The 27,887-nt window shown below is 33.9% G+C and overlaps 1 protein-coding gene across 1 annotated transcript; it reads right to left on the reverse strand.

The window, feature by feature from the left end:
- Nucleotides 1-588: 588 nt before the first annotated feature.
- On the reverse strand, nucleotides 589-9,277 carry LOC145164969 (protein DETOXIFICATION 42-like). Its single transcript, XM_079083613.1, has 14 exons — nucleotides 9,203-9,277; nucleotides 6,185-6,348; nucleotides 3,817-3,938; nucleotides 2,915-3,193; nucleotides 2,632-2,825; nucleotides 2,407-2,542; nucleotides 2,226-2,322; nucleotides 2,041-2,141; nucleotides 1,790-1,953; nucleotides 1,622-1,693; nucleotides 1,389-1,505; nucleotides 1,218-1,313; nucleotides 1,000-1,121; nucleotides 589-767 (listed from the first exon to the last, which is right to left on the reverse strand). The coding sequence occupies exons 2-14, from the start codon at nucleotides 6,259-6,261 to the stop codon at nucleotides 725-727; spliced, it is 1,620 nt and encodes a 539-aa protein (XP_078939739.1). The 5' UTR covers nucleotides 6,262-6,348; nucleotides 9,203-9,277; the 3' UTR covers nucleotides 589-724.
- Nucleotides 9,278-27,887: the final 18,610 nt, after the last annotated feature.

The raw sequence follows: 27,887 nt of genomic DNA on the forward strand, positions 1-27,887 counted from the left end.
ATTTTAGTTATAATTATTTACACAGTTTTTATTAACGTTATTTTTCTAGGTAAACATTCTTTTATTTATTAATTTAAATCACCTCATTATGAAATAAAAAATTAGTTCATTAGACAAAAAGAATTCAATCCCTTTCTTCCTATATAAAACCCAATAATTACCAGTTTTTTATGAGGAAATTTTTAGGAACCCACTTAAATGAAACCCTTTTAACATAAATAAGAGGCTCTTTAGCATCTAAAAGAAAAAGGGATATGATTTTTTTTTTATAAAAACAAAGTTGTAAAGAAATACTACTAAGGACCACCTAGGAATGTTAAATATTAATTAATTTTCTAAGAAAATATAGGAAGTTCCAAGAGATTTCTGAGGGAAATCAATTTCTGATATTTCTTTAGAAGTTTTTCCGTAATATATAGTATATAGTATATACCGATGAATCGTAAGAAACCTCACCTTTTTCTAGTACTGTAAAAATGGATTTCAAAACAAGTAAGAGGTGTCCTAAACAAAGGTAAGGTGAAACTTGTCATATAAACCTCACCTTTTTCTAGTACTGTAAAAATGGATTTCAAAACAAGTAAGAGGTGTCCCAAACAAAGGTAAGGTGAAACTTGTCATATAAGACAGAAACCAAGGAGCTACAAATTTACAAAAGGAGCGACAACATCCTATGATGATAATTTGTTCTTTTATTACAATTTCCATACACAACAACAAAAGTCTAGCTCTTAAGAAATGACCATGGGCCTGTTCCTGTTCCCATCCTGCAAACGTATGCAACAACTTATCACTAAACCATTAAATAGTTACTTTCTAAGATCCATGTGATACAGAGTTGAAATCCTTCGTAAGATAATTTTAGTACGTGGTACATTAGTCATGCTATTTAATTTTTATGTGGTTGATCAAGTGTTGTTGGTGGCATGTTATGATCTTACATGTTGATAACGGGAATGATAACAAACCGAAAATTCGCTATGATAAAAAGAAGGTTACCTCCATATGCCTACAATGGCACGTAGGCCCATAAAAATGGAGAGAGCGATCCATATTCCGATAAAACCAGCAGCTTTGTACAAAGCAAATAATGATCCGATGCTCCCTATAGCCACTAGGATCTAACAAGTAAACAATTTGAATAACTAAGAGCTGACATATGCATTTATTGCAGAAAAGTGTTGCCATTAGTTAATTCTTGAGTAGTGAATCCTAACCATTGAGTATGCTGAATAAGCAAAATCCGATGCACCAAAGTTAATTCCATCATACACGAAAGCTATTGAGTTGATTGGTTGTGTGCCAGCAACAAACTAATTTTGATAAAAATCAGTGACATAATCATGAAGGATAAAGAATCGAATAGATTTTAAAATATAGATAAATACCGGGACACCTATGGCAATGATATGTTTAACATTTATGTCTTTTGTAAACACTCCAGAACCAAATTCCAAACCGAGTCCAACAAGAAGAGAAAGCCCCAAACCCATCACGAATCCCATCTGCAATTCACAAAACGTCTATTAATATTGTTTCCATGTTATAATTAAACTAAAGAATTAGCATCCTTAATTATTATATCCTTTGAATTAAGAATGTAAATTCACTTCAAACATACCTGTAATACTCTAGCTGCTGCTGCCGTTGCCTTCTCATAGTTCTTTTCAGCAAATGATGAAGCAATTATTGCCTACAAAATTCCATGGTGAAAGATATTGTTAAATCCTCATATTAAAAGCGATGTGCATCCTTTCAATATTTTAAAAAGAAATTAAATAGCATTTACTTGTCCAGCAACGGCTAAACCATCAGCAAGAAGTGAAGATGTTAACCACACTTGTAAGCATATTTGGAACGCAGCCATAGATTTTGCACCTAATCTTGCAGCCAATGATGCAGCCAAAGTCACACAAATAGTCGCTGCTATTACCTTAAACAACAATAAAAATCCTGTGGAGAAAACACAAGAAAGTTGTTGAAAAGGGAAGACAATCGATTTCATTATATAGAAAACGTTTCCCAAAATATATTGCATACCATTTTTAAGAAACCGACTGAACTGTAGAGCCTTAAGACTTGGAGGTAATAAGTCAACTTGTTGCATCAGTTTAACCAACAAAATCGTTGATATTAAGTACCTAAAAAACGAATGTGATGTATTAAATTTAAAGATGAATGATGAAGAAAAAATACAATTATCCACAAATATGATGAATAGTTACTGTGATAGAACATGTGCAATAGCTGCACCACTAACTCCCAAATTACAAGTAAAGATGAGAATTGGATCCAAAATTATGTTTGCCACATCACCCGCAACTGCATAGAGCATGAAAATATGTTGGAACATAAAAAGTATAAGAAATTAGTTGGATCATCAAACATAAAGAAAGATTTTAATACCAGTGGCATATAATGGAGTTTTGGTATCCTTAAAGCCACGAAAAACTCCTTGCATTGCCAAAGAAAGAAGAACTGCTGGAGCTCCAAGTGAACGTAGTGTCAAATATTTATGTGCAGGTAATAGCATCGGAGAACCCTGAGAGAGAGAGAGAGAGAGATAGAGAGGGAAGATATTGTTATTCTGAAGCATAAAAAGATTACTATAATATTGTAAAAGATACATACTGATTTCACACCCATTAAACTCAAAAATGGTCTTGCTAGAAGTACTAGTAACAGTGTTTCAAGAAGACCGAGTATTGCCCCAAACAACAACGCTGTTGATGCTGAAGGTATACATCGCTTATGTTTTTCTAGCTTCGACTTGTCTTTAATGTTGTTTGTAACATTGATATGCTTGCATGGACTTTTTGGGAAATCTGATTAAGTCAAGAACAAAAGGCCCATGAGATCATGAAAAAGAAGAAGAAATATTGTAATTAATAATATTTTACTTGGTCATATCTACCTTTTTCTGTTGCCATCTCTTTTTTTTCGTTCTGAAGTGTTGAACCATTTTCCATGTTTTCAAGTTTGGCATCATCTTGGGTCAATTCTTTAGTTTTTTCTTTATTCGAAGAACATTTCTCTTTGTTTTGAACTTCGATTGCTTCTCTATTCATTCGTTCTATAGTCTCTTCCTCAGCAACAAAGGATGTTGTAATACTCACAAGAGGGAATATGGCTACTTTTGAAACTTGATTGAAAATGGCAATCGATACCCCGACAGCAGCAATTTCCACTGGGCCTAAACAGAAGTGTAAATGATTTTAAAGAGATCATGCAATTGAAGAAAAATGATGTTACATGAGTCCGTTGTATTTTAGGTGGCATTATGGGTAAACATTGAAACATAAATATATGTTAAACCAATGGATATCAAAATCTTAAAAGCTAAAATTTCGTAATATTGTATTGAGATAAATAGTTCAAGAACAATATATCTCCTGCTAGGGAGTTAGATCGAGGTAGGTGAAGTGATTCTCCAATGCTGTATAGAGAGGGCTATTTATCGGTTTATCTTGATATTCTTGTCTAAATCATGAATGTTTGTACACTTTCAAAAAAAAAAAGACTTTCAGGAAGAAACTACACCGAATTATCAAGAACGAACATAATTAATTTTTTATTGATTCACCACACATGAAAATATGGAACGAATGCTATCTAAGTGATTGGGACAAAGTCAACTTTGATCTTGAGTTCTTGACTTATACTTATCTAGAAAAGAGATCCTTGGACTATTACTTTTATGGCACTGCTACTAAAGAAAAGAATATCATAACAATCCACAGTTAAAGCTCAATAAATGCTTAATTTATCATTAGATACAAACAAATGCTAGGATGTTGAAGGAAATAAGAGAGATACCTATACGACCAATAAATGCGGTATCAATGAGAGAAGCTATTGGATCGGCTGCTAATGCCATGGCTGCTGGTAAAGCAATTAAAATAATTTCTTTTCCAAGTGAGTCCATCTTGAGGACAAGCCTGTATATTCATATAAAAAAAAATAAGAACTCCAATAGTGGATTAACTTGTTCCAAATAGGAAAACAATTATATCAGCCGAATAAGATGATGTCGAAGTTCTCATCAGTGACAAATAATATTTCATTCTAGGTGGAAGTAAAAAGCCCAAAAAAACCAAACATATTATCCCCAACTATTGGAGAACAATTATGTTATTACTTATTACTGTCTCCATTTAACACCAATATATTTTATTATTTTGGTTAACTCAATGTTTTGCGACTGCTATGTAGCTGGAACTAAAAATATAAATGACATTATTAATTTCCATAAACATTAACTGTTGTTCCACAAAAATTGCAACAATTTTTTTGAAAAAGAATAATCTCATTGAGTTCTAGAAAATGTAATTGGCTATTTGCTATTTGATTAACTCTATAATTTAAATCAATAAATATTTTCATGTAATCTTTCAAACTCCATGCCGTTGCGGAACATTAATATAGCCAAAATTAGATAAAAAAGTTAAATATTGTAATTAACACATACACAATATATATATATATATATATATATATATATATATATATATATATATATATATATATATATATATATATATATTACCATTTTGTCAAAAAGAGTAATGCGAGTGAATTCTAGAGATTGAAATCGGTTAATTGATATTCCACATAAACTTTATAACTTAAATCAATAATTTCATTTAAGTTTTTTTAACTTCATATAGGTGATATAATTATTTTTCTTATAGTAAATGTGTACCAGCAGAAAACAGCGACGATAAATAACTCTTTTGACGAATAGATTTTAACAAAGAATAATTATTATATCTTATTATTAATTATTATATAATAAAAAATTATCAGTTTTAAATATAATATTTATGTTTAGACCTTTTATTTATATTGTCTGTTTGTATATTTGATGTAAATTAATTAATATTGATATTTAGTTTTAAAATGTAAATTAATTCGTATATATATGAATTTAATATTTTTAAATTGTCAATTTGCTCCAAATTAAATTTTTTATTAGTTTTCCTTAATTAAAGTCACCAAGCTTTTAACAAGTAATAATGATTTATTTATATTTATGTATAAATTTATTTGTACAAAAAAATTTGTGTTATATTTTTTAAAATTTAAGATATGACTAATAATTTTAATAATATATTATAAGATATAAGATTATCTGGTTGTCAAAATATAATATAACCAAAATAAGAATATATATATATAGAGAGAGAGAGAGAGAGAGACAGAGAAAGACAGAGAGAAAGAGAGATAGGTTCAAGTATTCTAACTATTTATTGTGTGGATATAGGAATTAATATGAGTCAATCATTTCAAAACCTAAATAAGGTAAAATTTTAATGTTATCTATTAATTAATTTTAGTAATTAATAAATATTTAATTAATCCCTTTAATCTAGGCTATAGTTTAACAATTAATTAAATAAGGTAAATTTTTAATGTTATCTATTAATTAATTTTAGTAATCAAATCTATTTGTTCAATAATTGTATATTTAAGGATGTTATTCAGACTATTATTCTGTAAGAATATGTATGAATCTATATTTGCATTACCATGTTTGAATATATAAGGATCATGTTATATTTCAATTGAAGGTTCAAGCATGTTGTTTTTCTAGAAGAAGTTAATTCAATCAAAATATGTACTCTATCAGATTATATTCTGACATTTTCATAGAATATCGTTATAACAGAATTGCATTTTAAAAGAATAAAATCGAGTAAAAATTAAAAATTATGTTAGAATTAAAAATGAACTAATTAAAAAAAATTCAGAATTCAAAATTAAAAGAAACAATATCCCTTAAAACTCGAAATTTTCATTAATTAAACATGTGTTTCATAATTTAAAGATAGGTAAATCATTACTTAAAATAACTAAACCATTGGTCTACATTCATCCCTACATCCACACAATAATTAATTAGAATACAATAACATAAGTCTCTCTCTCTCTCAATATATATATATATATATATATATATATATATATATATATATATATATATATATATATATATTAACATGACCAAAAAACATAATGAATTTTTATGCATCGGGATAATACGTTACATATTTTTGGGGCTTTCTATTCCTGTAGCCAATAGATTTTTGAGATAATGTAGATATAAGAACTTGAGCATTCATTTATTCCAACCATATATAAACTAAATGATTCTCAATAAAGGAGCAAGCAACATGAAAGGTACCTAAGATCTTTGAAGAAAACAAAGATCGGAAAATTCCACTTTCTCTGTGTTGGAAGAGCAACACCATCTTCGGCCATAGAACAAAGATGAAATATGCGTAAAACGGGTGAGATGATAGACAGCTAGAGAACGTTCAACTCTCAACTCGAGAGGTTATTTCAAACCTGAAATATGCATATATATGATCGTAGAACGTTAGGAATATGATGGACAATGAATCTACAACCAACATTATAATTTGGATGAATAAATCATATCATTGAATATGGTTTTGGAACTACAATCCCACCAAAAAGTTAAAGGCTAAAATGTTTCATGTAAAGAATTGAGAAAAGCATGTGAAAGGTCTTCTACACGTAATATAACAAATGTGATAGCTTAATAATTAAATTCCTTTCTTTTGAAAAAAATACATCTCATTCCGCATAAGATTTTTATAAACATTTTTAATTATAATCAAATGTCTACATGTTTTTTTTATATAAAGGGAAAGTTAAGAATTTACAAATTTATGATTTAAAATTATATTCATTTCACGTAATACTAATTACTTATAGATGAAAAAGTAATGTATTGAGGACTATATAACAAAAGTATTACGCTTATTAAGAATCCTAATTTATTATAGGACAAGTGACACTAGAATGCGGACTTAAGTGGTTTGTTGGGGTTCTGGACCACCACCATTCTGTTTCTGCTCTCTAATAATAATAATAATAATAATAATAATAATAATAATAATAATAAAAAATTGTTTTTCTATTAAGATGGCAACGTTTATAAATAATTAGTGTCATTATTATTTTTTGGTGCCACTACTATCGGAAGTTTTTGTGTCCATCACTGGATGTTGTTTTGATCCCTGAAAATATCATCCTTTTTTAAGAACTAAAATTCAAGTTTTTTTGTAACCGAAAAATTATCTAGAAAAAACCTCTTAATTGATTTGATAAAATGAAAATAACATATGAAGCAAACAAATCATCTCTTTATATGAAATTAACTTGGCCAACATAAGAATTAAAATAGATGAATACATCAGAACACTGAAATTCAAGTCTAACTCTAACAAAACAGCCTTACTTGTGTAGTTGTGTTATTATAAACTGAGACAGCCCTTAAAAATTAATGCAAACTGTGCAAGTTATATTAATTATCTTAGTGCAAAAAAATATATATATCAAACTCCAGAAAAAAAAATATATCTACGGATTTTTTTCATATGTATATATGCCTAATATGCGATTTAGTTAATAGTCTTTTCTGTATTGGAGGTCCATAAAGCAGCTACTTATACCGATCGAGACTACAAAGCTAAAGATATCATGTAAAGGTCTTTTAAGTGTTTCTTGACTTGTTATCCAATATCTATCTTATTTGAGTAATTGGAGATATGCTTTAAAACATTTCGTAAAAGTTCTTTAAAATCATACTTGAGATCATGGTGTTCAAATTTGTGTTTGTCGGTTTCGTGTGGTGTTTAAATCTTCTTAAAATGGCTTTTAAAAGAATTGTCAGGATAATATTTAGAATGATATAAGTATATAACATTACATATCATATTTGCATTAATAATAATTTGGTATTTCATTGGTATCTCATGTCCTAAAATTTATATTATATTTGATAATGATAATAAAAATAATAACAACAATAATAAGCTTGTCTCTTGTGATTACTCAGGTTGAGTGCTCACAATGAAGACTATATATTTTTTAACGGAAAAATAGATTTTATTAAGGAACATAAAACCAACATGAAGCTAAACAATGTACAAAAACAGAACTACAGAAGTAAAGAAGATTACTATAAAGGTAAATACGAAATGAGATGACGGAAAAACTGTTTTTAAGAGTACATACAAGAAATCTTAAGATAATATATTGTTTCAAAGGATAAAGAGAAATAAATTACATAAATGTGGCATATATTTATAATTTTATACCGATATCACTACAAATCATATACCTTTTATAATTTCTCTACCTTTTTCTTTCTTTTCCTATTTCACGTGGCTACGTTGGTGTGTTGGCAAGATCAAGTCCACAAAAAACATATTATTTTTTCATTTTTTTATTTTGCTATGAGTAATGGCATATGACGTATATTTTTCCTATTGAAACAAGGCAACCCTTACGTTCACGACTTCCTTGCTTTTGTCTTTTTTAGATGTAAGTTTAACATGTGTCTTCGGTTTCTTATGAAAACCATTTAATGTGAACAACACCGTATCTTCGTACTCTGAACCATGACAAAGATACAAAGAACAATATTTAGGCGCAAAAGTTTACTTTAGAAGGATAAATTATATGTACACAATGGAAAACGAATTAAGGTCGCAACATTGTCGGAAATTCACCAACTTCTCTTTTGATAAAAATTCAATAATATATTCTTAAAATCAAGATTCACCAATATGACTTGTGTTTTAGATCATAACATCCCAACTCATCAAAATATATATTTATAACTAGATAGATAGCACAATGGTAGCTAGTGTTTTTTATCTTTATAAATTTTTTACTATGTGTATATAGTTTTAAAACCATTTTACTTGGGCTATGAGAGTTTTTAAAGATAAATAAACATAAATTAGTTAATTTCTTTTAAAATTGAAGTAGGTTTATCACAATAGGTTTTTATTAAGTTAAAAGTTTAATAAAAAAACGGATGTTTTTTTTTTTTTAACGGCAGGCATATATTAATAAAAAAACGGATGTTATTTAAAAAAGTTAACCATTACTAATAGTCTATTAATTACCTTCGGCTATAGTGTCCTCATTTTGCCACCGATTCTCGGGAGATAGAAAGGAAACCACAAAATGATAAAATAATAATAATAATAATAAAAATAATTAAGCAGCTTAATACTATAATTCATTGCAAGCATCTAATTAAATTGAAATGTCGTGTAACAGTAATAAACCATAAGAGATATCAAATATGGATGTTTAGAGTCACAAAAGAATTATTAGAAAAATATAAAAAAGGTTTAACGATCCAAGAAAGATAACCTACCTATCAGAATTGAGAGCTCTCTTCTCCTCGGTGTTGATTACCAAATGAGTGTTTTCCTTCAAACTACTCTTCCACTCCCTCCACTATATATACTGTGCAAGTATGGCTACTTTCTATCCTTTTCATAAAGTTACAACATTTTTTATTATTTTTAAAAATATTTTAATTTAAAAAATCAGAAAAATTGATGGAATTGAAATAGATGTGAGAGTACAAGTATGTAACTGATAAATATAACAAACAAAGTTATAACAGTGATCAAAGAAAGTTATAACAGTGATCAAGTGATCAACATTTTAATTTCCGAATGCATCAACTTTATTAATTAGTGAAATCGGGTTTAACTGCATGAAGTTGATGTAATTAGTATATGTTATGAGTGTATATATATAAGTACATAATTACAAAAATAATGTTTAGATATGCTGCTTATGCATTAAATAACGTTACAACAATCATTAGGGGTGAGCAAAACCGAACCCAGAAACTGAAAAACTGACAAAAACCAACAAAACCAAAACCGAAGCATAAACTGACGGGTTGGGTTTAGATTTTTCAAAAAACGAAATTTTTTGGGTTGGGTTGGTTTATGGGTTTGGTAAAACCGAGAGAAACCGAATCGATTATTTATAATTTTAAATATATATATTTTATATGCATAATATAATGATTTTTTGCAAAAGATATCAAAAAATCAACTGGTGCAGGTGGTTAGCACGAGTTGCTTCTTTGAACCTAAGGCCACAAATTCGAAAATCATTTATATATATATATATATATATATATATATATATATATATATATATATATATATATATATATATATATATATATATATATATATATATATATATATATATATATATATATATATATATATATATATATATATATATATATAAACAAACACGGTCCTGATCTGTTGGTTAACGCCCTTCTTGTTTATTCAAAATGTCGCAGGTTCGATTCATGATCCTAAGTAGTGTTTTATTTTACCAGCTCAACTTTTAGCTCAAATAAAACTTATCCCACATTGCTGGAGACTTGAAACTCAACGCCACTGCAAGCTTATAAATTGATTAATCTTTTCTCATGTGCTCAGATCTATTCCACATCGCCAATGGGAATGAAAATCAATGCCTATTGGTGCTTATATAACCAATGCTTCCTTCCTTAACTTTCTGTAGTTTGAATTAGGTTTAAAACCGATCAACCCAAAACCAAACCCACAAAAAACCGAGAAACCGAACCCATCGGTTTTGGGTTGGGTTGAGATTTTATTTTTTGACAACCGATGAGTCGGTTTTGGGTTCGGTTTTACCCCAAAACCGACCCAACCCCGCCCATGCTCACCCCTAACAATCATACCATTTCAGTGGTTATCGGTTAAAGAAAAAATGACCGATGGTAGCAATGCAGGTCGACAAGATTCTTTTATATGTCATAAACTATGGGGAGTGGACGCGGTTTGGCTGCACCTTTTGCCCTATAGGCAGGGGTACACCACCCCCCAATGCGATTTTGAGTGCGGTTTGGCCGGCTGGCCGCACCTCTAGCTCCCCCCTTCTACCGTGACATTTGATTGGCTAATGGGTTTGACCGTTGGCAACGATCGGAAATTGATATATATATATATATATATATATATATATATATATATATATATATATATATATATATATATATATATATATATAATCGAAAAATATATGATGCCAAATATCATGATGATTCAAAATTTAATAATCCAAAAATAATTGATTCAAAAATTGTTGTAACGTCCCGAAAATACAAGGTAAAATTTTCATTATTAAAACAATAAGTTATACAAACGAGTTGTTCCAAAACCGATCAAAGTGAATATATTATTTAAACATCAGAGTAATATCATTAATTGCCAATGCGGAAAACTCTGGGGGATGTTGTGCCATCACATCGGGCCCTTGTCCTTAGTACCGGATGTACCTGAAACATAAACAGAAAACCGTAAGCACAAAACTTAGTAAGTTTCCTAAAGTACCACATACCAAACATACAAGTGTCATGGGCTACCCAAAGTGTCTTTCCTTTCAATGCCGAGGGCCAAATCCCGATCTTACATACAAGTGTCATGGGCTATTCCCATGGTCTTTCATGCAAGTATCACAAAGACAACCATCATTCTACAAACATAATCCAGTGGGTCGGCATTGGTGCCTTCGACCCACGAGTACATTGAAAAGACTCACCTCACAGTTTGAAAGAATTGTTGCATCGATCACTGTTCTAAAAGCTATCTCTACCGGTCACCTATACAATTAACAAAAACCCAAAACTCAAACTATAAATCAAATTACCCAAAATGCCCTTAGGTCAAACTTGGTCAAAGTCAACGGTCAAGGTCCAAAAGTCAATATTCCTTCCCAGCAGAGTACATCCAACGTACTCTGATGTTGACCAAAAGCGGGGTGCTGACCGCGTACACGCAACGTACCACCAGGTACGCCCAACGTACATAGCCCAGTCCCATAACTCCATTAAGAGCTTATTCCATTAAGCCCTTACGTCCAAAACTCAGATCCAAGCCCAAATGATGTCCTAAGTCATAAAGTTTCCAACTTTAGGACTTTTCATGGCAATAAAGTGCTTATTGTCCAAAACCCTAAGTTCTTAACCCGATAAGACATCATAACTCTTGTATGGAAGGGATAGAAGGGCCAAGTGTTGGGTTTTAGTTCAAAAATAGTTTCATAAACTAGAAAAATATGGCAACAAAAGACTTTATTTATTGAAATAACATGAACAATTTATACCCACCAAGGATCTTCTTGCAAGTTATAGAAAGATTAAACACCAACCAAAGGAAGGATGAAGAAATAACAACCTTTGTAGTTCTTTGGGTCCTCTTGGGAGGCTTGGAAGTTGATGAAGAATGTGGAACATTTGAGACACCAACAATGACTCAACTTGATGTAGAATGCTAGTTCTTTGCATAAAACTCTTAAGCTTTGAACCAAACCCAAGTATGGTTCAAAGAGAGCAAAATGCAAGCATCAAATCTTCAAAGTGCAAGACTAGAGAAGATATGGAGAGGGAGGGAGAAACTCTCGGCCATAGCAAGAGAGAATGGGGTAAGAACTTCAAGAGTGGAAGCCTCATATTTATAGTGCCTAAAAGTTAAGTTATTAACCATTGGTTTCTTCAACTTTAGACAAACTTTTCTCCATGTCACAAGTGTGTCTCACATGCCTTTAAAGCATGATTAGACAAGTCATACACTTCTTCTTTTTATGCATATCTCGAAAATTGCATAAAGAAGAAGAAAGAAAGTCAAACTTTTATAAACTCTTTTATAAAATACAAACCTTGTCTTTTAGGAAAAAGACAAAAGGATTCAACTAGTCCAAAAGTCTGTACATGACTTATAAATCATACCATATGATGTATATTAAGTTACTTGCTAATGGAATTTATTATTTTCATGAAATAAATAATTTCCAATTAAATTATAAGAGTTTTATTGAATATTGATTAAAATCAATTTCTAATAAATAATCAATTGTATCAAGTTGTTGTTAGTGTGACCTATTAGTATCATATGTTATTTAGTAATATCACTTTAATATGACTCTTGAGCATACTAGGACTTTCAATCTCCCACTTGCGCAAGACTCATATTAGACTGATATAGACAGTAGTGAACATCTAGCAACATTTCACTGCCCCTAAGACTATACGACTGTTTGTGCCATTCTATCAACGCCCAATTCCCAAAAAGATCAAAGCTACAATTGGTGTATAAGGTAAGTTTATCAGTTATCCCTTTGCTACAGACATCATGTTGAACATGAGATTCGGATCGCGATCAATCTCATTAGTTGTTCAACTTTTAGTAAGGCGCCTTATATGTCTAACTCTCAACATATAAGAGGAACAAATCACATCTTGACTACAAAAGCCTCTTGCATAGTTCACACCATACCTGAAAATGGATTTTATAACTGCCCGGTTAAGGAACAACATTTGACCATTAGCAAAGCATAGTACTCCATACACTTACGTTCCACTATGTATCTCAGGTGTTAAGGATAAAAAGATAGTACCTTTTAATCAAGTATCATTCATGATAGCGATCCATGAGATGATCTTGATGCGAGTTAGTTCAATACTAGTTCTATGACAAGTACCTATGAAACTTGGTTACAACCACTTGCCTACTTTCATCTAGTGAGAGTCAACCAATCCAATTCATATTAGTCTTACTTCATAATTTCTCCCACAATTATAACCGACTATGAACTTTTATAATAATAACATTATTCATGGATCAAAGATGTTAATATAGAACACAACAAGTATTAATGTGATGAGTATATCCCAATATATCATAACATTATCTAATAGTTGTTGTTATAATGTTCTAATATCCAAATACTAAATCCAAATCAAAAACCCATTTCTAGAATAATAAATTCTTATAGCTGAAGTGTGACCATTCATACTTAGCTCAAAAGAATGACTTTAATAATGGATCTGTCAAAATTTAATTTGTGTGAATTTTGTGAATACTTTCATCTCCATACTTAACTTTACTCTAAGTGTATTTAAATATCTATGATTGGTGTTCTTTTGTGACATAGAGTCTCTAAGCTTGATTAAGTATACTCTCAAAGTCACAAAGATTTCTATGTGATCCTCGAATGGCAGAAATCAACATAGTTTTTCAATGATCTCATTCATTCAATCATATTTGAATTCAACTTCTAAAGTAGTGTATTCTTATTTTGTAGTAAATTATGTCATTATGTTTTGCTTGGACCTCATTCCAACAAAACTTACTCTTCATTCCATAATGAAGTTAAAAATCCATATATAATTCATAATTATTTATGTTGTCACACCCCCAAACCAGAACGGCGGAAACGTTCGGGGGCGAAGGACGTCATGTACAGTATCATAACAATGCACAATAGTAAAACAAGCAACAACATCATCCAATGCATTAATAATATAATTTAATACAAGTGTGTTCTGTGTAAAGTTTGAAAGACACCAAAATATGAATCAAAATAAAAGACGAGTGTTGAACATGCTCCGTCTTCTCAAAACCTGGTCCAGTGTACCTGTCTACTGGTGACCTGAGAATACAAGTTATTTTGAAAGAGTAGATCAGCATTTAAGCTGGTGAGTTCATAAGTATTTTTGTGTCAATTATTTGCATTAGTTTGGTGAAAATGTTTGTAAGTGTTTTGATGTAAATGTTTGTATACTTCTTAGAAAATCCTATATTTTCTACTAAAATGGAAAGTAGTCTTCTACCAAGACTCGATTGTTTTGTATGTTTATTCTTTTGTAAAAATGAATGTTTTCCCAAGTATATGACTATCATTACTAGAAAATAGTTCACATTACCTTTTATGTGAGCAGATCACTATATGAATGTAATGGGAAAAATGAAGATGTACAGTAGTATGGTATAAAGTAACTACTGAAGTACTAACTACCTTAAAACCAATTTATTTAATTAAGTTAAAATGTGATGAGGTTATAACCATACTCGATTGACTAGTATAAAACACGACGATCAAAAGACTCGAAATGGTATGACATTCGTCACTCGTAGACCTGCAGGTACCACTGTAGCTAGCAGCAAGGTGTAGGATGGTCAATCCTGTATAGATCTATACACAAACTCACGCTCTCCGTCCAGGAGACTCTGGTTACAAAACGTGACACAATAGTAAATTTCCATGCCATGAAGTAGTGGCTCACATTAATGTTATCTTGTTCTTTTTATAGTATGTATGTTCCTTCCTGTTCTAGTTATAGTATGTTCCTTTTGTTCTAGATATAGTATGTTCATTCTGTTCTAGTTATAGTATGTTCCTTCTTGTTCTAGTTATAGTATGTTTGAACTGACTCATGTATGAACTGACTCTTGTAAGTTTCACTATTCTAGAAGTAGTAAGTAGTAATCCTCTGAACTATACCTATTATAGTTTACTAGTATGATTGTTTGACTGATACTGATGTATATAAAAGACTCAATTACTGTGACAACCCGAAATTTCTAACGTGTACATTCCTCATTTTCATCAAAGTTAGCCTCGTTTCGCTATTTTGTAATGAAGTTTTGGGTCTATATGAGTGCTTGAGACTTAGTATAACCTTAATATGAGTCTTAGGAAGGGTGAGAATGTGTGTAGCATCACTAAAACGGGCCAAACACACCTAGCAAGGTGTGTGCGGCCGCACACCCGAATGTGCAGCCAGCCAGCCGCACACAACCAACCGCACACCCTCTTAGCCTCACACTCCAGCCTATATAAAGGACCCTAAGTCAACCATACACCCTTTTTCACACTCCTTCAAAGCTGGAACATTTTCTCTCAAGAGTTCTTCACGATTTCCTCTCTAATCATCAAAACAAGTAAGTAAACATCCTTAGATCATTACTACAACACATTTGAAAGCCTTCTCCTCGAGTTTGATCTGTGAAATCATCATTCTTGATGATCTCCATGTGTGTACGGCCGCACACACATCTTTTGGTCCTAAAATGGGCTTAAACACCCATCCAAGCTTAGCATCGACCAAAACACCTTCTTAGGATCATCCCAAGGCCTTAGAAAATCGATTTGGACACATTTGTATGGGGGTGTACGGCCGCACACAGGCCTGGCCGCACACACCTGGCCGCACACGCCATGTGCAACCGCACACACCCTTTTAAGGGTCCAAAATGACAACATACCCCCAATCCGGTTAAGCAATGGTCAAAACACCTTCACTAGAACATCCCAAAGGCTTGGAACCACATTTTTGACACACTCCATAGTGAGTGTTCGGCCGCACACAGGCTTGGCCGCACACTCTGTCCGCACACACACAAAATCCATGCTTTTGTGGCCTTACACCCCAATATAGGGCCATACACTCCTTATGTGCAACCATATGAGTTAGTAACACTTAATTATAAGCGTTTTTATGTCCTTAAGACATGCCCCTATCACCATTAGTGGTTATATCTACTAATGTATTAACATATATGTAATTATATGTTAAATAGGATCCGTTTGTGCTCGAGACTCCGTTTGACACCCAACAATCCTATATCGATCTTCCATTCGAGTTACTCACTACAGGTGAGTTTATACCCCTTCATTAACCTTTTAAATGGTTTTAAATGCTTTTATGGGGGGGGGGGGGATACAAGTTGAACAGTTCTAGTTATTGCTTAAATCACATGTGATTAATAAGTAGAACAAACAGAAAGATTTACTACTGCTTTCAAATTACTATCAAACTTATGGATTTTCAAGTGTTACAAACCTTTTATTTAACTCTTTAAATGTTAAAACTGCTTTTAAACTCTTTTAAACTTTCATTATATTCAAACTCATATCTACACTCTTATATTTATATAAGTAAGATTTGAAGGACTTAGGACTGATATCTCACCTTACTTCCTGTTCCTTGTTTGGTTGTGGACTTAGGGTATCCTGTTATTTGTCCGAATGTCGTTGAATTCTTAGTTATATATCATATATATGTGTGTTGGATATAAAAGCTTTCACTTCAGTTCAGTACCTTTGTGTAACAAAGGCATCCAAACAACCTTACTATTTAACTACAATAGGTATGGTTAAGGGATTACTACTCACTACTACTATTACAACGACCCATACAAGAGTCAGTACAGTTATGAGTCACTACATAAGTACTACATTGAGTAACAATACATGCTATACACTATACAAGAGAATATACTATACACTATACAAGAGAACATAATATACACTATACAAACATTGAATACTATAACAGCATGTGACATACTACTTCTCGATACGACACTTCATCGTGGTGTCACTTTGTAACCAGAGTCTCCTGGAGGGAGAGCGGGCATTGTGTGTATAGATCTATACGGGACAGACACTCCCACATCCTGACTGCTAGCTACAGTCCCAACCGAAAGGCCAAGGGGTGGCAGAATGCTACCTCACTAATTATGACCTGGAGGGTCATCCGTTAGTCAGCCGTCGATCAGCATGGTTACATACGAGTTCACATTCAAACCTTTAAGTAACTAATTAAGAATTAAAGGTAAAAATAGACTTTTCGAGGCGTATTGTTCATTTAATACCACCTGGAGTCTACATATTTCTACTTTAGACACTCCGAGGCGTACTGTACATTTAGTACCACCTGGAATATGTATTTCATTATTTTGTGATCTTATCACATACTCGTTTAAGTAAACTATATTTTTATACTAATAGTTTTCACTGGGGAAAAACCCTTACATTTACGAAAGAACAAACTTACAAACAATTGGGTCTTGGTAGAAGACTACTTTTCACTGGGAAATATAGGATTTTCTAGGGAGTATACTATTTACCAACGTTGAAACCAGTTACTACACTACTTTGTTGCAAACATTTTTATACAAGCAATGACACTAAATGCTTATGAACTCACCAGCTTTATGCTGATAAACTCTTTCAAAATAACTTGTATTCTCAGGTCATCAGTAGACAGGTACAGATGAAGCTTTTGAGAAGATGGAGCACATACAAGACCCATCTTTTATTTTGATTATACTGTTGGTGTTTTACAAACTATACAGAACACGCTTGTATTACAATTATTATACTAATGCAATGGATGTTGTTGCTTGTCTTTACTATTATGCATTGTTGTGATACTGTACATGACGTCCTCCACCCCAGAACGTTTATTTTGATTATACTGTTGGTGTTTTACAAACTGTACAGAACACGCTTGTATTACAATTATTATACTAATGCAATGGATGTTGTTGCTTGTCTTTACTATTATGCATTGTTGTGATACTGTACATGACGTCCTCCACCCCAGAACGTTTCCGCCGTTCTTGGTTTTGGGGTGTGACAATTACTCACCAAGCAACTAAGTTAAGAATGAACCTTAAAAATGGGTTTAATATCCACATATGTATTTAATAAGTATAACTATGATTTAACCGACATTCTGACTAGTGATCCTACCCCGAGCCCACAAACAAACAACGAATAGGATTCAAGGTATCTAGCAATAGTCCTAAGTCTGTTAAAGCATACTTATACGTAAATAGATAGAAGGATATGATTTGATATAAAAGAAGTTTATAAAAGCTTTAAACGAGTTTTCAACTAGTTTGAGTATAATAAATCCTTTTGAATATAGTTTTCACATATAAGTTATTAACACAATTTCATTGTGTTATACTTGTATTCCCCCCCCCCTAAAATCATTTAAAAGCATTTAAAAGTGTAGTTGTAAGGGTATGAACTCACCTGTAGTGAGTGATTCGAATGAAAGATTGATATATGATGCTAAGTATGCCAAGTGAAGTCTCGAGCACAAACGAAGGGATGTGCGCGGCCAATGAAGTGTTACAATCACATATGATTGTATGAAAGGATTTCACGGCCAAACAAAGGGATGTTCACGGCCTTAGGAGGGTTCAGGGACAATGAACACATGATATGCTCATGATGTGTGTGAAACGTACTAGTTTTAATCCTACTAACTTAAACAAAAAAAAAACAAACACACAAAAGGCAGTGTACCTATCGATTTGTAGCTTAGTTAAGGTAAGTAGGGTATCGAACACAGGGAACGGTAAACAATTAAAATAAATGCTAATATTATCTAAATAAAACAATATAAAAGGGGGTTTCTCTAGTTTTGCAAGACTAGAAACTTAAACAATCAATTAACACTCAAACAAAATACAGTTAACAATTAAGAAGAACAAGAAAGGACAACTAAATTCAATGATAAAAGAGACTTCTGTTCAGATTTGATTCACTTATTCCTATGGTTGATTTTGTGGCAAGTGCAATGGATCAATATGTCAATGGTTACCGATTCCTAATATGATTGGGTTCATGTTCACTATTACCAATCCTTTCGTAGACAAGTTAATTCAAATAGTGGCCAGTTGATTAAACTAACAAGTTTCCTAGTGTTCAGTTCGTATCAAGTAAGACTTGTAATAATAGCTAATCAAATTTGTTCAATTCAATCAACTCATATGTGGTTGTTCATCACACATGCTCACATATTGATTTACATATTTTCTAGTTAACCCTAGTTTCATGTTCACTATTCCTAGGCATACAATCTTGTATTCTCAAAATTATATGAATCAAGTAATCAAGAAGACGTTCATACAACTTAATAACTCACTTATTAACAGAAAATATTTATCATCATTACATGAGGATCTTTAACAAGCTTAACAAGATAAATAACCAAATTAATATTAATCCAACCACTCAATCAAACCATGTTCATAAGATTATCTCATCCAAACAGAAGTAAAAAGCTTTTAGCTCATATCTACAGCAAGTAATAACCTAAAATCAAAATCTAATGATTCAAACATTGTTCAAAACAAATATTAAGAAAAGAAGAATGATTATTTGCCTTTGATTCTCTTCTAAATTGTCTCTTATGTTGCAATCTCGAAAACTGAAGCTTCAAGAACCCTTCTGGTCTTCAATAATCGCGGCTAGCCTGTAGGAAGTGTTAGGGTTCGAATGAGAAGCATTTCTATATATAAATTATGAAAACAGGGCCAACTCGACGAGTTTTCACCACCAACTCGTCGAGTTTTTTCGATAATCCGCATATACAGCGTGTACGACAAGGCATCTTCGAATCGGGAACATTCTGACCAACTCGTCGAGTTTTGGGTCAACTCATCGAGTTCTCTTGGAATCAACATTTTCTCAAAACACGAAAGTCGTCCGAAATTGTGTCTAGTTTTCAGAACATTTTGAATCTCGTCAATCGGAGTTACGGTTCATGAGATATGGACAAAACACTGACGAGGGGTCAAGCTGTCCAATAACATCCTTCTTTCTTCAGTCTTCAATCTCCAAGCTTCCAATCACTCAATCCTCTTCCCTTTTCACCCGAGCATGTCTTTTATTGCTGAAATTGAAATATTAAGCTAATTAAGTACCTTTTGTCCATAAAATGATATAAAATCAACAATAATTAATAAGATAATGAATGATTTCTATGACTAAATAAGCCCATATCAAAATACCCCACACTTGACTTTTGCTTGCCCCCAAGCAAAACTGAATTTTATCACACCAATATCATATAAGACAATCCAAATCGAACACATCCATTATGCCAAGACCGCAACGCATGCATGTGTGTCTAAAAGTTTTCCTAAGGACCCCCCTTAATTCTAAATACTTACAATCCTCATAAACACTCACCCACTTCTTTTGAACATTGCTCATTTTATGCATCCCTCCGAATCCATCCCAAGAAAACTTTCTTAACCTCAAGTCATTTTTGGTTAAATCCCCAAGCATACATATGATAAAATAACCTAGAAAAGAAAGTTACAATAAAAATAAATACTACTTTTGATTGAATCTTTTATACTTTGTAGCTTTTCTTCATGATATTCTTCTTTGTCTTCATAGCTTTGTAGATTCTTTATTCAAACATTTCATCACTCTTTTTTTTTCAACTTTTTTTTCTTTTTTTTTCTCTTTTTTTTTTCTTTTTTCAACGCACTTTTTCCATCAAAACTAAAAACCTAGAAAAACATATGCTTAAGCAAGGGAATTTAACTTCATCCTTTATTGGTTAAAGGCATTAGTCTAGTGTGCAATGACTACTTTAGTTTTCCTGGATACATTTCAAGTACACGATGCTAAACATGTTGCGATCCTTAAACTAAGCGAGGTTGTGTTTTTGTCCCATGATTTCACTAGAATAAAGGAGGCCACAAATACACTATAACGTATATTGGCTCAACTAAACATTTGGGTCTTCATAGAATCATCAAACACAATAATAGCATGGAACACTAATCGCTCTACCAAATTTGTCTGAATTAACCCTAGCAAAATTTTTATGCAATTTTTTTTTTCAAACCAAGGATTCAAAAGATTCTAATCTTTTCACTAAATGTAATCAACCCCCTACCCCACACTTAAATTATGCAATGTCCCCATTGCATGTTATGAATGAAAAAGAACATAAAAGTAAAGAAAGAATTAGAACAAACTCCCCTGGGATAGTAGTTGCGAGGTTGATATTCTTCTTGTTAAGTTCCATCTTCAGCTGACTTTAGACATGGGAACAGCTCATCCACGCCTTGGGTGTCAAATCTCGTGTGGTTAGGCTCCAAAATATAGAGGAAAAAGGTCTTGGAAATTCTCGGAAATTGATCTTTAATAGTAAAGCCAATTGCCCTTGTCAAATGTAATCCAATCACCAACTTGAAGGTAAGAGAAAGAGTAACTCGTCGAGTCCAGAGTGAACTCGCCAAGTTAAGTCGATAACAGTCGGGTTTTTCCAAATGGACTCGTCGAGTATCTGAATGGAACTCGACGAGTTTTCTTCACTGAGTGAAAACAATTAGCTCCTGCTTCAGGTTCGTGTCTGGGGTTTGAGGAGATTATTATAGCAATATTCCCCCTCATTTTTCTTCAGTAAAAGCACATCCCTTCAGCTGTTTAATTATCGGACTCGTAATTAGACTCAATTCTCCCATTCTTCTCGTTTTAGACTCGATCTCACGTTTTATTCCTCATGCTTTATTTGTTCATTCTATCCCTCACCCTATATTCTGAAAAGATCAAAAACAAATACCAAGTAATAAAAACAACATCAAAATAAAAATCCTAAATTATCCCTAAATACTAGAAGTTTAGAAAGAAAAAGAAAAGCAAACTCTAATGACGGGTTGCCTCCCGCAAGCGCTTCTTTTTGTGCGAGTCTTTAGCTGGACTCTCAACTTAATAAACTTCCAATAAACTCAATGCCAATCCATCCGTTGCATTGAATATCTTCTTTGGTGGACCAATTTGTAAAATTTGGCTCTTTGCTTCTAAAATTGGCCAAACGAGCTTGAATATATAAAACCCAAGAATCTTGATAAGGGTTGGGACCGGTTGGATACTAATCAGAAATGGATCACGCTTCGGAACTTTCTCCAAAGTTGGAGTCGTCACCCCATGCTTAGAAACACAATCTGGGAAAATAGGGGGCCACGTCGTGGTAATGGTCAAACCACGGCTTGGTTCCTGCAACTCAGATTGTTCTTGTTCTTCATCTGTCCCTTCTGCTAGCAATGTTTCCAGCTCCTCCAAATCTCTTTCTGGATTAAATTCTTCATCTTTTAACTCTAGCTCTTGTAACTCAAATTGCTCTTGTTTATTAGGCAAGATGTTATCTAACCATCTTTTAAATTCCTTCAAATCATCATCTGATTCATATTCCTCATCTTCTTGCTCAATTTCCTGTACTACTTCCTCAAGAAAAGCATCAAAAGCATCGAGATTTGGAAAATACATAATAAATATTAAAACAAAAAAAAAACTCGTAACTTTATATGAGATAAATCTCACACAAAGGATCGATAATACTAGCAATTAAAATAAATTTTAGAACTGTTCCCCGGCAACGGCGCCAAAAACTTGATGTGTGTGAAACGTACTAGTTTTAATCCTACTAACTTAAACAAAAAAAAAACAAACACACAAAAGGCAGTGTACCTATCGATTAGTAGTTTAGTTCAGGTAAGTAGGGTATCGAACACAGGGAACGGTAAACAATTAAAATAAATGCTAATATTATCTAAATAAAACAATATAAAAGGGGGTTTCTCTAGTTTTGCAAGACTAGAAACTTAAACAATCAATTAACACTCAAACAAAATACAGTTAACAATTAAGAAGAACAAGAAAGGACAACTAGATTCAATGATAAAAGAGACTTCTGTTCAGATTTGATTCACTTATTCCTATGGTTGATTTCGTGGCAAGTGCAATGGATCAATATGTCAATGGTTACCGATTCCTAGTATGATTGGGTTCATGTTCACTATTACCAATCCTTTCGTAGACAAGTTAATTCAAATAGTGGCCAGTTGATTAAACTAACAAGTTTCCTAGTGTTCAGTTCGTATCAAGTAAGACTTGTAATAATAGCTAATCAAATTTGTTCAATTCAATCAACTCATATGTGGTTGTTCATCACACATGCTCACATATTGATTTACATATTTTCTAGTTAACCCTAGTTTCATGTTCACTATTCCTAGGCATACAATCTTGTATTCTCAAAATTATATGAATCAAGTAATCAAGAAGACGTTCATACAACTTAATAACTCACTTATTAACAGAAAATATTTATCATCAATACATGAGGATCATTAACAAGATTAACAAGATAAATAACCAAATTAATATTAATCCAACCACTCAATCAAACCATGTTCATAAGATTATCTCATCCAAACAGAAGTAAAAAGCTTTTAGCTCATATCTACAGCAAGTAATAACCTAAAATCAAAATCTAATGATTCAAACATTGTTCAAAACAAATATTAAGAAAAGAATAATGATTATTTGCCTTTGATTCTCTTCTAAATTGTCTCTTATGTTGCAATCTCAAAAACTGAAGCTTCAAGAACCCTTCTCGTCTTCAATAATCGCGGCTAGCCTCTAGGAAGTGTTAGGGTTCGAATGAGAAGCATTTCTATATATAAATTATGAAAACAGGGCCAACTCGATGAGTTTTCACCACCAACTCGTCGAGTTTTTTCGATAATCCGCGTATACAGCGTGTACGGCAAGGCATCTTCGAATCGGGAACATTCTGACCAACTCGTCGAGTTTTGGGTCAACTCGTCGAGTTCTCTTGGAATCAACATTTTCTCAAAACACGAAAGTCGTCCGAAATTGTGTCTAGTTTTCAGAACATTTTGAATCTCATCAATCGGAGTTACGGTTCATGAGATATGCACAAAACACTGACGAGGGGTCAAGCTGTCCAATAACATCCTTCTTTCTTCAGTCTTCAATCTCCAAGCTTCCAATCACTCAATCCTCTTCCCTTTTCACCCGAGCATGTCTTTTATTGCTGAAATTGAAATATTAAGCTAATTAAGTACCTTTTGTCCATAAAATGATATAAAATCAACAATAATTAATAAGATAATGAATGATTTCTATGACTAAATAAGCCCATATCAGTTAACGGCCCAACCTTGATTCTATGAAGTGCTCACGGCCATGGATGAAGTGATCACGGCCAAACCTTGCATCTAAGAAGGGTTCACGGCCACACCATGATCTTATGAAGGGTTCACGGCCCAATGAAGGGTTCACGGCCGTGAAATCTTGAAGATCTTGCAATTTGGTGCTTGTTTCATGGATGGAATCAAGTGCTTTAATGGACAACAAGTTTATGGAGAGATACTTACGTTTTGGTAGCTTTGAGTAGTCTTCACGGTTGAAAAAGTTGAGAGAGAATGGGGGAGTGTTCACGGCTAGAGTTGAAGGAGTTGAAAAAGTGAATAAAATGAGCCAATTTCATATATATAAAGGAGTTGTTCACGGCCATGAGCCTAGATGTGGTCGTGAACTCCTTTTGATGAAGTTTCCGGCTCAATTGCAACTCAAAGAACTCGAGCTAACACTTCCTAACACACAAAGCTTGAGTGTACTAGGCTTTAGAACTCTCAAACAGACCCTTAACAATGCTAAAAGATAACAGAAACAAGTCAGACTTTTGATTGAATTGATTGACTTTACAAGATAGAAATTTCAAGTTGTCACATCGTCCCCCTCGTTAAAGGGAAGTTCGTCCCGAAATTAGAGTTTAAGCAAATACAGATAACTAAGGGGAAAGATGAGGACATTTCAGTTTCATTTGATCCTCGCGCTCCCAAGTGAATTCAGGTCCCCGCTTTGCATTCCAATGAACCTTCACTATCGAGATACGACTTTTCTTCGTTTGCTTGACCTCACGGTCCATGATCTCTACTGGTTCTTCCATGAAGTTCAGGCTCTCGTTGATCTCGATTTCATCGAGTGGGATAACAAGAGTCTCATCGGATAGACACTTTTTCAGGTTCGAAACGTGGAAAGTAGGGTGTACGTTACTAAGTTCTTGAGGTAGTTTGAGTTTGTAAGCTACAGGGCCGATTCTAGCGAGAATCTCAAAAGGCCCTATGTACCTTGGATTTAGCTTCCCACGCTTTCCGAAGCGTATCAAGCCCTTCCATGGTGAGCCCTTCAATAGAACACGGTCACCAACCTGGAATTCCAAAGGTTTCCTTCTCTTGTTTGCGTAGCTTTTCTGTCGGTCTCTAGAGGCTTTCAATCGTTCACGAATCTGAACAATCTTCTCTGTCATTTCCCGAATGATTTCTGGACCCGTGAGAGTGCTGTCAGGAACTCGTCCTTTAGCTAATTGTGTGTCACCGACTTCATCCCAACATAGAGGGGATCTGCACTTCCGGCCATAGAGGGCTTCAAATGGAGCAGCCTTTATGCTTGTGTGATAACTGTTATTGTAGGAGAACTCGACAAGGGGTAATTGAGTATCCCATACCTTTCCAAAGTCTATCACACAGGCTCGCAACATATCTTCCAGAGTTTGAATAGTCCTCTCACTTTCTCTGTCGGTTTGCGGATGGTAGGCTGTACTCATGTCCAGCCTAGTTCCTAGGGAACCTTGTAGCGACTGCCAGAATCTTGAAGTGAATCTACTATCTCTATCAGAGATAATGGATATGGGAACACCATGAAGTCGTACTATCTCCCTAATGTAGGTTCTTGTTAGTTTCTCCATCTTGTCAGTTTCTTTGATAGATAGGAAACTTTGTTAACCTGTCTACGATCACCCAAATGGTATCGAGACCACCCGTTGTCTTGGGCAACTTGGTTATGAAGTCCATTGTGGTCTGTTACCATTTCCATTCCGGTATCTCCGGTTGTTATAGTAAACATGAGGGTTTCTGGTATTCGACCTTAACCTTGGCACAAGTAAGACACTTACTCACGAAGGTAGCAATGTCTACTTTTATGTTAGGCCACCAGTATAACTTTTTGAGATCCAGATACATCTTATATGAACCTGGGAGAACGGAATATCGAGTATTGTGCTCTTCAGTCATGACCACGTCTATGAAACCACCGAGCTTCGGTGTCCAGATCTGATCCATGAGATACAAGGCTCCGCCACCCTTGACTTCCAAGTTTTTATCCATCCCTCTAAGGGATTCACCTGCCACATTTTCAGGCTTCAAGGCATCAAGCTGAGCCTCCTTAATTTGTGTGGACAGATGTGAATGGATTGTCATAGTCAATGGTTTGACTCTACGACCAGAGTATTCTTTCCGACTTAGGGCGTCAGCTACTACGTTGACTTTACCGGGATGATAACGAATTTCACATTCGTAGTCATTGAGTAGCTCGACCCACCGTCGATGTCTCATGTTGAGCTCCTTCTGGTCAAATATATGTTGAAGGCTTTTGTGGTCTGTAAAGATGGTGCTTTTCGTACCATACAGGTAGTGTCTCCAGATCTTCAGAGCAAATACCACTGCTCCTAACTCAAGATCATGTGTGGTGTAGTTAACTTCATGCTTCTTAAGTTGTTTTGAGGCATAGGCAATGACCTTTCCTCGTTGCATAAGAACACATCCAAGCCCTTGGTTGGATGCATCGCAATAAACCACGAAGTCTTCTATCCCTTTTGGGAGGGATAGTATCGATGCGCTGCATAAGGCTCGCTTTAGTGTTTGGAACGCCTTCTCTTGTTTCTCTTCCCAATCAAAGGTCACACCTTTCTGGGTCAATGTGGTAAGCGGTTTCGCAATCCTATAGAAGTTCTTAATAAACCTGCGATAGTAGCCAGCGAGACCTAGAAATTGACGAATTTCTGTAGGCGTCTTTGGAGCTGACCAGTTCTCAATGGTCTTTATTTTGGAAGGGTCCACGTGAATTCCTTCTTCGCTAACCACGTGACCCAAGAATTCGACTCTTCGAATCCAAAATTCGCAGTTAGAGAAATTCGCATAAAGCTTCTATACTCGTAGGGTTTCTAGAATCTGACGTAAATGTTGACTATGTTCCTCCTTATTACGAGAATAGAAAAGAATTTCGTCAATGAATACAATAACAAATTGATCTAAGTAAGGACGACACACCCGATTCATTAAGTCCATGAACACTGCGGGCGCATTGGTTAATCCGAATGGAATCACTACAAACTCGTAGTGTCCATAACGAGTTCGGAAGGCTATCTTGGGAACATCTTCCTCTAACACTCGTAACTGGTGATACCCGGATCTCAAGTCAATCTTGGAAAAGTAGTTTGCCCTTTGCAGTTGCCCCTTGTAGTTTACACACTGCAATTCCCGGCATGGTCCATTGTGGTGGAAGCTTCACTTGTTGCACTTTGGCAAGCTTCCCACATACTACTTCATCGACGCAGTGGGAGCAGGTGCTATCGCGACATGGACAACCACGACCTGCTGCTTCTTGGCAGAGTTTTGTGCCGCGTTGTTCTTCTTCTTGTTGTTCCAAAACTTCTGTTTGTTGTCGGTGGTCTTGGATGGTTTTGGGATGGCAAGGGTTGTTGTTGTCGGTGTGCGGACTCCATGATCGATGAGCCGATGTACCAATCGCTTGGCACTGTCGAAGGTAGTGGGGATTGAAGCTAGAACATTCCCCTGAAATGGAGGCACCAGCCCCCAAATATACCTCTCGACCTTCTTTCCCTCAATATGGACCATTACTGGACATAGAGCCACCAGATCACTGAACCTGGCGGTGTAGGAAACTATATCGGAGCCCTTAATGGTTAGACTCCAGAGTTCTTGTTCAAGTTTCTGAACCTCGCCCCT

This window comes from Lactuca virosa, chromosome 1 (assembly GCF_052849685.1).
Source record: "Lactuca virosa cultivar CGN04683 chromosome 1, Lactuca_virosa_CGN04683_v6, whole genome shotgun sequence".
In the NCBI taxonomy this organism is placed as follows: Eukaryota; Viridiplantae; Streptophyta; class Magnoliopsida; order Asterales; family Asteraceae; genus Lactuca; species Lactuca virosa.

What these genes read in the sequence shown, in the direction of transcription:
- LOC145164969 (XM_079083613.1), bottom strand. Translation starts at nt 6,261, where the DNA reads ATGGCCGAAGATGGTGTTGCTCTTCCAACACAGAGAAAGTGGAATTTT. An exon ending in AGAGATGGCAACAGAAAAAG is followed by an intron (nt 2,826 to 2,914) that starts GTAGATATGACC and finishes TGACTTAATCAG; the next exon opens with ATTTCCCAAAAAGTCCATGC. An exon ending in CAGTCGGTTTCTTAAAAATG is followed by an intron (nt 1,954 to 2,040) that starts GTATGCAATATA and finishes TTTTCTCCACAG; the next exon opens with GATTTTTATTGTTGTTTAAG.